This window comes from Larimichthys crocea, chromosome XII, assembly GCF_000972845.2.
Source record: "Larimichthys crocea isolate SSNF chromosome XII, L_crocea_2.0, whole genome shotgun sequence".
In the NCBI taxonomy this organism is placed as follows: Eukaryota; Metazoa; Chordata; class Actinopteri; family Sciaenidae; genus Larimichthys; species Larimichthys crocea.
The window spans coordinates 21,198,575-21,211,158 of record NC_040022.1 but is presented as its reverse complement, the minus strand read 5'-3'; the positions used below and the strand labels follow the sequence as shown (position 1 = coordinate 21,211,158).

Genomic DNA, 12,584 nt, shown 5'->3' with positions numbered 1-12,584 from the left:
GTATTTTCTCCAGTCTAGTTGAAAGCAACAAACCAAAACAACAAATGCATGCAGTAGAAAGAAGCAGATCCAGAGGCTATTGACCTTACTAGACTAATAAATGGATCAGTTTGAAGGCGCAAGTATATGAAAGAAAAACCTGACCCAGCAGTGAACAAGCGAACACCACCTAAAGCTAGTGCAGCAAACCGAAGGCGTGCTGACAGATGTGGTAAACAAGGGTGGGGTCATGTCTTGGTCAGAACTTGACAAAAGTGCTTAAGGGGAAATCGAGCAACACTTAAGGCGTCACATTCAAATACATATGGAGACGTTTGGAGAAGAAAAGTAGGTGGACCAGAAATAATCCGCCAAAAGTTTTACAGCACAGGCTTGCTCTGAGTTTGTCAACTGTCTATTAAACTATTAAAATTTTGCACTCTTTGCATTTCGGTTTTGTTTTCTCCTGTTTGGAAGGGTTGAAACCATCACGTCCATTGTGAAGACCCAAAGGAGCCCTGGTGAAAGCTTTCCAAACAACCATCAAATGCATCATGAGATTTGTTTTGCACCATTTAAAATATATTAAATGCTTGCCCTTAATGTTCTCTCTAAACTACTCAGATATGAAGAAGTGCATCATTTTGCAGCAATTCTAGCAAAGACACCCTGTGCTTTAGAACAGGATGTTCAATGCTCCATTAGTACTAGAAAATACATTAAGAAAATAATTAGTCTGATCTTGACAAAGCAGAAATAACAAGTGAGTCCTGCCATATGAAATAGGGACAACTCTGCGCTGCTGCCCTGATTACCCAGCTGAACAAATGGACCTCATTTGATTGAGGTGAAGATAATCACTTTCTGAGATGCAATGTGTTCACAAGTGTACGGTTTTACTTTTTTAATGTGTCTGGATTTGTAGGATGTACAATGTGTAGTCAAGGACACAGGGAAAACAGAATGAAAATGGTATTTACTAAGCTAAATAACCATTTAATGAGCACATCATCGGAGATGAGCATGTTCAACAGATTGTTAAATCATGTGGAAAATATATGTGAGCTTGTGTGTGTGTTCTTTAATGTAAAAATCAGCAGAAAAACAGATTACACTATCATGCATCGACACCTGTTACACCTGCGCATTAATGTTAATTAACCCGTTGACTCCCTGTGAGAGCCCCTCGTGAGGTAGTGAGTTACCAATGCACTACATCATATCCAAAGACGTCTCTCATACCTCTCTGTTTTAATGGAAGCGTGCCATAGAGTCTGTCTTTTACTTCATATCAACCTGGGAACTCATGTTTACCAATGGGAGCCAACACATTTAAATAAATCTGTAGGCTTCATCTGTTAATTTATTAAATTTAATGTATTAAAGGGGAAGGTGGCTGCCATTGTATGTATTTTTGTATTGATGAAGCCACTGTGATTATATATAGAAGCTTTATTTTAGATACCAATAAACAAAAGAAGAAACAAGTAAAGCTTTCAAAATCTGCTTAAAAGAATAAAGATCTGTTCATTTAAAGCAACAGTCTGGAAGTGAAAAGAAAGAAATGAAAATGGAAGGCAACAAAAACACTACTGCTGAAATGAGTTAAAGAGAACTAGTAATAAAAACACATATTACATGACAGAAATGCAAAATCTAGGGTAAACACTGAGAAGGTAAAAAAAAGAAGGATGCTGCTAAGCCAGTCAACGAGGCCTATTTGGTGTGTATGTGATCTGACATGACTGTGGAGGAAATGAGGGCAAGGTATGGATGCTCATACCAAGGTCTAGGCCTGGGGAAGACAAAAATAGACCCTCTCCATCAGCAGGCCCATTATTGAACACACGCATTCAGGGTCACTCGACCTACAGTATTCACTCATTGCACTGTCACTGTCTGTCACTCCAGCCCTCCTTTTGCCTTCTCCCACTTGGCCTTTTCTTTATTTTGCTTTATCTTTGTTTCTCTGCACATAGCAGTCTCCTCTCTCATTTTCTTTTTTCTGCATGGGAAGAGACTTTCATTTTATTGAACACTTGAACCCTTTTTATTTACTTTTTTTATTTTATTCTTTTTTATTTACCCTCTTGTCTTTTTACAGTTTACATCCTGTTTGTTTCTCTTTTACTCTCCATTTCTTTGCTCTCATTTTCTGTCCTTTCTCCATTGGCCTAACTCCTCTAGCATTTTCACTCATGTCCCCCTTTCCCTTCTCTTCAGTCCTCCTGATCCTCCACAGTCTCCCTCAGACAATAGCAGGATAGATTCTGCAGACATTCATAGGAGGAGAATGTATGCTTTTACCCTGACTGTAAACCACACACATGCATGAACACTTCTTCCAGGATTGTGGCCATATCAGGCCATGCAACTAACCACTGAGAGCAGCTCAGAACCATGCATTGATTTGGTGGCACAACAGAATTTGCAGGTATGCACTGGGACACACTGTTTTTACACAGCATTACAACACAGTAGAGTTTATGCAATCCAATGGAGGACACAAGGGACTGACAATAGAGATGAACTTCAAAGAAAGAATGCTGAGAAAGGTTGTCAGTGGCATCCATACTGGCGATTTACTAATGGTGCTAAAGTGGAGGAAAGGGGGATGAAGACAGGAATATAAAAATAACGTAAAAGACAGAGAGAGCCACTGTCAGAGTAGTGGAGCATGAATGAAGTCTGTTGCCCCCCTGCCGGAGACTTGGCATCGCACAGCATGCTACAGTAAAACCTGCCATCACACTGAGAACACACCTGCCAATGGAGAGCAAGATGGGGGGGAGGATCAAGGCTAAGCAGTAAAAGAGAAAAGAGACAGTTTCCGGCAATTGTATTAAGTGAGACTCTGGGACAGTTGGGGAGGAAATTCGCTTTGAAAAAGCATGACAGAAAAAAAAACACAGCATGTATAAATGCAGATAGTAAGGCAGATTAAGCAGGTGAAACAGACTTGGTGTCTGTCGTGTATGATCTCGCATCACGATAAAAATGTCTTTTGAAGTGCCGTCGACCTGCTCTCTGGGGCTATTAGTGCAAGACGTGTTTTGTTATGGAGCAGTTTTCTTCAACTTCCAGGAATAAATAAGACTTAGATACATTGGAAAGGGGCCACGTATATTTAAAGTTACAGATATAGGAAATAAAGAGGGTTAGTTGGAGGCATGGAGGCAAAAAGAAAATGGAAGCAGGCATGAAAAGACACAGATAGACATATTCTTATTTATTTACCCTCTTTTATATCTTGTCTTTTTACAGTTTACGTCCTGTTTGTTTCTCTTTTACTCTCCATTTCTTTGCTCTCATTTTCTGTCTTTTCTGCCTTCTCTTCTCTTTTTTTCAGATTGGCCTAACTCCTCTAGCATTTCCACTCATGTCCCCCTTTCCCTTCTCTTCAGTCCTCCCGATCCTCCACAGTCTCCCTCAGACAATAGCAGGATAGATTCTGCAGACATTCATAGGAGGAGAATGTATGCTTTTACCCTGACTGTAAACCACACACATGCATGCACACTTCTTCCAGGATTGTGGCCATATCAGGCCATGCAACTAACCACTGAGAGCAGCTCAGAAACCATGCATTGATTTGGTGGCACAACAGAATTTGCAGGTATGCAATAAGACCCCCTGATTTTCACAGCGTTACAACACAGTAGAGTTTATGCAATCCAGTGGAGGACACAAGGGACTGACAACAGAGATGAACTTCAAAGAAAGAATGCTGAGAAAGGTTGTCAGTGGCATCCATACTGGCGATTTACTTTATTAGTGCAAGACGTGTTTTGTTATGGAGCAGCTTTCTTCAACTTCCGGAAATAAAAAAAGACTTAGATGCATTGGAAAGGGGCCATGTATATTTAAAGATACAGATATAGGAAATAAAGAGGGGTAGTTGGAGCTTTGGTTAAAAATAAAAGAATGAGGCATGGAGGCAAAAAGAAAATGAAAGCAGACATGCAAAGAGACAGATAGAGATCAAAAGAGGGAGCGTGTAAAATGACAATGAGAATGCTGCACTTGACTATGACACTTATCCCATTTGATTATAACCTCTCGAAGAGCTAACGCTAGCCCTTTACTTAGCATAATAGTCCTCAACTGACATCGACCTTTCTAATTAAGCACACAAGCACCCTGATAAACCGGCATAATATGTTAGCACAGTGCTTTAAAATAATGGGCAAAAATGATAATTTGATTGAATAATCGGCAACACTCAATCATGGTGAGATCCACGCTCAAAAATCAGCTGACCAGGCCACTGGAAGACAAGCTGGACTAAAACTTTATTATTAGTTGTCTACTGATCAAGCTTTTTTTCTTTGTGGGAAAGTCAAAGTGGAGTCCAGCGCAGTTGGTCCTGCTAATCCTTACATCACCCTTTAACCCTGTTAAGATAAATGTAGAACACATCAGTTAACATGAAGTGATTGCTGCAGAGGTTGAAGCGAGGACTGTACTAGCTGGCGGACATGTGGCCCCTTTCATCTGGCTATAGGATCTGTCATTAGTATACGCTGTGTCAGCATAATCAGAGACAGTACAACGAGGGACAGAGTAGCGTACGCGGTTTATAAATACACTAGAACGCATCGGGAGCACGTCTCTTTCTAGCAAGCTGATGCCAGCATAAAAACAGGTAGCAGAAGATGTGATGAAATCAATCCTGAGTGTCAGTCGCACACAGACACAGTAGGTGAAGCTGTCATGGAGGGTCTTGAATAGATGGAATCTAATCACGTTCTTAGTTGCAAACTGGGAAAAAACTGTGTTGTTGCTTTGAAGTTTAAGATAGGAATCGCTGGAAATGCCGGAAACACCGAGGTGAGCTAATGCACAGAATGCACTAATGCAAAATATTTACAACATACAGTACATGTTTAATCTGCCACGAAACCCAACTATAAGGTATGAGATGATTGTATGCACACACACACTGTACGGACTATCTACAGTTGAACTCACAGGGTGAAGTTCTCCTCAAGGTAGCAGCGGTTCCTCAGTAGCCCCGCCCACAGCTGCACGCCGATGATGCCGAAGATGAAGAAGACGAAGAAGCAGAGCAGCAGCACATTGCCTAGCATGGGAAGTGTATCCAGCAGCAGGTTCACCAGGATACGCATACCTGTGGGTTTCAGCAGGTCAGTCATTAATTGATTATCAGTGGCTTACACCATTGACAAGGATATGGAACAGTTAAACGCACAACTTCACTTGGGCTCAAACAGTGCTGTAAAAAGCATTTGTATACACACTAACCCTACAGATACAGGAAAATGAATTCTATTGCTCTCTATTTTTATTTTATGGAATGTTGTTATTTTGTTAAATATCTGTCGTACTTGATCAGCGTTGCATTACATTACCTTTAAAACATATTTTTGCAATTGAATCGACAGGACAGAGTTGTTTAAAACATTCCATTAAACAAATTTTTTTGGGAGGTTATGTGACAAATCCACAACAACAGTTTAAATTCTGCTTACTAGAATAAACTGACAAATACTAACTACCACTAATACCACCCCATGAACAAAGAAGTGTAATCAGGCTACACGAGGTCTCATTCATGATTAGGTGAAACCTAATTGCAGAAATACAAGTGTGTCCCCTGTCAAAGAATGATGACCTCACCCGTCCCTGCAGTGATGCCATATTGAGATGTAAATACTGCAACATAATGACAGCTGATTGGGCTAAGAAGAGGGAGATGTGAGACCCACTGATGAGTTTACAGCAACCCCATACTGACACCTGAGAGAGACGTGTGTGTGTGTTTACTATGTGTGTATCTGTCTTTACTAATCTGTGTGTGTGTGTGTGTGTGTGTGTGTGTGTGTGTGTGTGTGTTTCAGAGGCACACTGGGATTCGTGAATAACAACTCAACAGTAGGTTAATGCGTCATAAACACAACAGTGCATTTTAACTGCCAACAGCCTGAATGACAGGAGAGAAGCTGAGCGAGAGGCAGAATGAGAGTGAAGAATTAATTGAGTCTGAAGAGTTCACATGTGGATCTTCAAATGTTTTCAGCCAAGAGAGAGTGGTCAAGGTGCATTTTGCATGCTTTGCCAAGCTCCCTGTATGTGAATGACAGATTGTCATGACATGGATTTGTTTTGATTTTGGATTAGAAAGTAACAAAGCAATGAATTTGGAATTTATGGAAATCATCTCAAGAGTGCAGAAGAAAGAATTCTTAATATTAGCATGCACCCATCTTTCTCCTCTGGGCTAATTTATCTCCCTCCTGTGGCTAATTTCTCTCATCAACTGGTATTAAATGGAGAGCAGTAACGTTGGTGGTGTGTATGTGTCTCTGGTGGCGGCTGGAGGCAAGTCTAAATGTGTTTGTTCCCCAGGGTCCTTGTCATTAGGCCACTGTTCCATTAGGCCTAATTGGGTGAGGAGAGGGAGACGGATGGAGGGGGAGAGAGGGACGGGAATGAGAATGAGACGTGGCCCAAGGGCGTGCCGGAAAATAGGAGTGCCAAAATAAGAAAGAAAGCAGGAAAGAATGGAAGGGAAAAGGTTGCAAAGAAGAAAGACAATAAAGGAAGGCGAACAAAAGTAACCAAAAAGAAAAGAAACTGTGGTATCACACAAATCAATCTTTTCCACCTTATCTACCTGCCTCCATCACTTTCACCTCCTGGTGGCTGTACCAGTGTTCCAGCCCCTGCTGTTCCCAGATAAAGATGGATGCCTCCCCTTGTGCCACAGTGGAAACACATTTACAACTATCTGCCTGTGCTATTCACTTAAGACCAGGGGAGTCTTCTCTTGTCTTTTCTTAACCCCTTCTTCTCCTAGAAACCAAGTTCTGTAGTGTTTATTGCCTTTGCCATTCCTATTCTGTCCAGGATGCCCTTTATCTCGCACCAATTTCATCCCAAAAAGAAGTATACAGCAACAGCAACGGTACACACACAGCCCAAGACTATTATCTGCCATTTTATTGGAGGGTTACAAATTGAGGTGTGTGAGAGGTCAAGGTTTGCTCAGGTGTATCTGTGAACAAAGTAATGGTCCAACGAAACAAGCAACAAATAGCTTTATTCCCATGCTACCTCGATTCTAATAGGGTCACGGATACGGGACAAAATCAGGCTAACGGATACTCATACAGTTTACTGAAACAAATGTAAACAATAAAAGTATGCATATATCACATGCACGCACTACAGTATGAACAATGAACAAGAGAAACTAATCAAGACTCATGCATAGTCATCTGTTATACGCACGCACATATACTGTACACATGGGTGTGCTGTATCAATGATGCATATGCTAATAAACCCCTGTATCTGGAGATTCATGCTATGATGCGTAATCATCTCCAGAAAAGCCAATTCGTTCACAATCTGTAGACTTGTCCCCGAAACACTATGCCCACTCTACTGCACACAATATCTTCTAATCAAACCTCTTGAAGCGTAATGCGGTTAACATCCATATTTCCTGAGTGCTGCTGCTGTGCCTGTCTAAAATATTGGGCTGAGTAGGTTCCCTTGTTGATGGCTCCACCTGAAAGGTGTCTCGTCCTTCGGAACGTGTAGAAAATTGAAATCAACTGAAGACATGCTGCTTTTTCCAGGTAATTACGCTAAATATGAAGAATCTGCCATGATTGGACACTTGGTACGGATTTGCTCTAGGCAGAGGAAAGGCTATAATTTTGGATTTGTCTGTCTCAGAGGGCAGAGAGCAGGAAAACAACACAATATATAAACTGAAAAAATTTAAATAATAACCTAAAAAAAAAAAGCTTCAGATGTTGGCTTGAAGAGATAACACACAACTCTATTTGATCATCTCTCTCCCTCACATATAAGACCTTCTGTTCACAGTCACTGGAAAGGTTTCTTTTTTTCCTTCCGTATCTACAGTACCTGTCCCCGAGGTCCAAACTAAATTAGGCAACAGGGCTTTCATGCAAGCAGCTCCACCTGCTGCGGACTCATTTCATGGTTATTTAAAAGTGGAAGTGCAATACCATAAGTCTCTTTCAGTGACTTTAGATATTGTTATTGGGATATTGAAGAAAGTTTGCATTCTTTGTTTAACCACGATTTTCTGCAGGGAGGGGCAATATCAAACCACCATGGTGTGGCAATATACATCTAAAACAAGCTATAAAATGTGTTTTAAAAAAAAATGTACTAATGAAACAACCCATAAAAAATATCTAATAGCTAATTAGCTGAAACTTCATTACCCACAATTAGCATTAGCTGCTAACGCTTGGCTAACTGCTGGAACTAAGTGATGAGAATCCGAACCTAGCACGGGAAGGCTAATTGGTGCTTACAATGATTAAGGGTAGCAGAACAAAGAAATCAATGGGTGTTAAAAAAAAAGTTTGGCCAAGAACTGAGAGGATCGGGGTTATGGTCACAGACTGATCGGTGAAGCAGCATTAATGGATGGTTTATAAATCTGATAAAGCTGTGACTCAGGGCCTGAGCGGGCTGTGTGATTAAGCATAAGTTGAATGTTTAATGATCCCCATGGGTAACGGGGTGCCATGCAGGTGCACAAAAAAAAAGCTGTAATAGATATGACTTTTCATGCTCATGCATTTGCTCTTTGTGTAAACCGACAGACAGAAAATGCACAGTCACATGAAAGCACGATTACCCTACATTTCACACACTTGTTCACACACATAAAAATGTTCTCACTTGGCACTCTGTTGATGGCTTTGAGAGGACGAAGCACCCGCACTGTCCGAATGGCCGACAGGTTGATATTCTGCAGGTCCAGTGAGTACTCTACCATCCTGGATAGAGGATAAAGACAGAGAGAGAAGGAAAGACAGAGAAAACACAGTGAAAAGAGAGAATTTAACCTTTCTGAAGATACCTGAGTGAACTATTGGCTCAAATTCTGACAAAAAAAAAAAAAGCACTGCCATGGCTCCAGCTGGACCAGAGATCCCTGCTCATGATTCAACATCAGTGGTCATTCTTTGATCTAGTCACACCTGTCTCCCCCCCAGAGCTGCTGTGTGAGCCTCAACAGAATGGGGAATAGAAAGCAAAGAGTGTTGCAACACTCCAGAGAAAGTGGTGGTGGTGGTGGTGGGGGGGATAAAGTGACAAAGCATCAAAAAGGAGGAGAATAACATGAAAGAGAGGTGAGGACGAAAGAGAGCGAGAGAGAGAGAGAGAGCGGGAAAAGAGGGATTCATTCTATTCTAAGTGGTGCCTGCAGGATGTTGTGGCTCAGTCGGTGCCTGGCATCTGTTAGTAAGTCATTTCCGCAGCACGGCTTAAGCTGTTTGCGCCCCCAAACCCAAACCACTTCCATAGGCTATAGTTCGCCGTGTGTGTGAGTGTGTGTGTGTGTGTGTGTGTGTGTGTGTGTTTAAATCATGCTACATGCCTATTATCATCAACACAAATAGTTCAAATAGGTCAATCAACACAGTATATGTGTTTTAAATGAGAGCAGAAATGCCACTACATGCATGTTTATGTGTGCAAATGATTATGTACATTGTGTATAGTAGTCAAGAGGGTCTGTGCGTAGAATTAATGTGCCAGATACTGTACCAGCAGCAGCAGCAGCACCACGAGCTAATAACAGCCAGAGTGCATCCAGCGGCTTTGACAAAACAAGCCAAGCTCACTGTCTCTCAAAGAGCTAGACTTATGAACCATGTCATTTACAATAATGTGATACTTTATTAATCCCACAGGCAAGCTCTTTCCTTTTGCCCTTTTACCACAGCTCAGAGTCACCAACAGAGTGAGAGCCCAGCTCACACTTGAGTAGGATTACTTGTTGTAACAAGGGGAGAGACGTCACAGACCAATTTTCTATACCCGGTGTAGTCGAAAGTACAGAAATGCCACACAGCAGCTTGATGAAAATGTCACAGCATAGAGAGGAGCATAACAGTTGTTTTGGGGGCCAGGGGTTTTCTGGCCGGGGAAATAGTGGTGTTATTACAACCTGCTTCAAACATTATAGTATCTGTGGTAGATCTAATGATCCGATGTGGGCTGCTGAGACACTGAACAGAAGGCTAAAATGTCAAAAAGGGATTTTTGAAACAATTAAAACATACATGTCCTCCCTTTATTTAGCTCAAGGGCACAAAAAAAACTCTATTTTTCCCCCCCATGCTGCTTGATAAGGTTACAGAGCGAGTAATGAACTATTAGGTAAATGACAAAATCACAAAAGCATAACCAGCTGCATGAATAAACACACGTATTGTCTAGTTAGTTAGTGATCCAATTGCATCTGGAGGACAGAGCAGCAAATAAAGTGAAAGAGAGAACGGAAGATCACAGATGTGCCCATGTGTGTGCACCCATGCCGTGTTTATGTGTGTGCACTCTACAGAAGTGTCTCTTCCTGTACACATCAATCAGGCCGCTGTGTTTGGGAGGGTAATTAGCGGACTGCCGGAAGCGTCCCTTTTTATGATTGTTCTCTATTTTTCACATTCCTTTTTTGCTCATGATGCCTTCATCTCATTCATGCTTTTATGTGACTAGTGTGTGTGTGTGTGTGTGTGCGTACATGTTTATATCAATATGAAATGCAGAGCTAGTGAGACGAGAAGACCTTAAACATGAGAGACGAGGTAAATTAGCTGAATTTAGACATGCAAAATCTGTAGCGGCTTGACTGTCAAAACATGCGTTCATTAAAGTTACCATCAGAGCTGAAGTTGTGTGTCAAGAAAGTCGTTTTTTTCTCGACAATTAAAAAAGAAACATTCTCAGCTGTGAGGATGTCCGAGGTAAGGAATGAAAAATTGTGAAGCACAACTGCATTTTCTTCTGTTTTATCCTATTAATTATGTATTACAGATAAGCTACGTGAGGCTACAAAAGGTAAAATCTAATCAGGTCCTTGTTTCTTTGCATATCTAAAAAAAATCAAAATAAAAAGCACCACGTGTCCACCAGCTTGAGACAACTGTACAACTCCTTAACATACATTAGAATAAATATGGAAGAAAAAACTGACTTCTTGTAAAAAGGCTTGTGCTTCATTCCTGGATCATGAATCTCTGTTACTGCAGCAGAAACCAGACAGGCTATGAAAAACAAGTCAGTGCTATGCAGTGGATTAGGCCAAAATAAAATATACAGTATAAAAAAAAACAGACTTTAGGAGGGATTTTGTGCATGCCAGGGTTATGGAGCAACACCATGATACCCCCCTTTAGAGCATCTATGAACAAAAACCTGGTCTTTATGGGGTCTGAAGGAGGTGATGACAAGGGATGATGTTCATCCGAGCATGTAAGAGAGAAAAGAAAGGGAGAGAGGAGGGTGAGAGAGCGAGGTACTGTCTATGGGTAACCGACATGGAGCTCATAGCAGACTGTCAGCTGTGATTTGGCCTGGCAAGTTTGGCAATGCCCTCTGCAATTAGCCTAGGCACTAATCTAATGGATGCTGCCAAGAGGAAAATGAAGACAGAGGCGTTCGCACAAATGCATATACAGATACACACATATACCCATTAAACCAACTCAAAAGGCATGGACTGGCAGAGTATAATCTCAGTGTGTAGTTCTGTGCCACAAATACACACACACACAAACAATGAGCATCCACTGGGGATCTTCAAATGAAGATGGATGTTCCTCCACCTACCCTGGTAAGTCTTTTGCTCTGCTTTTCTTTGTCTGCCATTATACCAGCCACTCTCCTTATCCAGCTCTCTCTCTCTCACACACACTTGCTTTATCCCCCATGTCTCCGCCTCTCATTCCTTCACAGCAGGTGTTTGTCCAGGTGTGTATGCTCTTGTTTTGTGTACATGCATCCATTGTGTGTGCAGCCCGCAGCAGAAATGTGTGATAGACGCTAAAGTAGCTAAACTCATGCAACAGTATCACAATGGATTTGTACGTTTCTCGTGGGCAGGTGTTAACAATTTTTCAGCATGGTGTCTCTCAAAAACTAATTTCCTAATTCCCAGTTTCCGTATTTCATTCCTTCATCTCTCTTCTTCTTCTTCTTCCTGTCTGCCTTCCAAACCATTTTTACTTCCAATTCCTAAACATATGTGCTAATCCAAAACACCAAAACAACATTTGCGCCATCTATTCCCAAGATGCAAGTATTCCGATGTTTATTAAAGTGGAAGGATTCTAAAAATGACAGCACATTTTCATCTTTACCCTTGTGAATACCCTGTACTGCAGCATATTGCAGCATGCCCAGTATTCTCTTTTACTGTAGTGTCTGTGGAAGTGTACCAGAGACTGTTGCCTTACGGTTTCATTCTCAGAGGACACCCCGCACATGTCCTGTCTACTGTTACAATGTTGCATGTACAATGAGTCTACATGTAAAATGCCTCTGTGGCTTTGTCCGACAAATAATATTCTTCATTAGATTGCTTCTACTTGCACCTTTGCAAAAAGGCCACATGGGTTTATCACCAGATTTTAATGACTTATTCTGCAAAAAGAAGGTTTAAGGATTATTATTTAATAGTAAATCCTGGACTTGTGCATGGACAATACATGTTGCCAGTGATTTTTGTTCACGCTTGTAGTTTTCCCTCTTTTGCCCTCCAGTCCATTTAGTGTTCACGCTCACATGTTACAAACAAACCT

The 12,584-nt window shown here is 41.3% G+C and overlaps 1 protein-coding gene across 2 annotated transcripts in view; it reads right to left on the bottom strand.

Moving 5' to 3' along the window:
* Positions 1 to 12,584, bottom strand: part of cacna1ia (calcium voltage-gated channel subunit alpha1 Ia) — a 131,160-nt gene that overhangs the window by 45,501 nt on the left and 73,075 nt on the right. For both annotated transcript variants that reach the window (XM_019269762.2, XM_019269761.2), the window contains exons 5-6: positions 8,674 to 8,771; positions 4,951 to 5,110 (exon numbers count right to left, since the gene is read on the bottom strand). In XM_019269762.2, the coding sequence (XP_019125307.2) occupies positions 4,951 to 5,110; positions 8,674 to 8,771 (258 nt within the window). The remainder of the gene's footprint in view (positions 1 to 4,950; positions 5,111 to 8,673; positions 8,772 to 12,584) is intronic.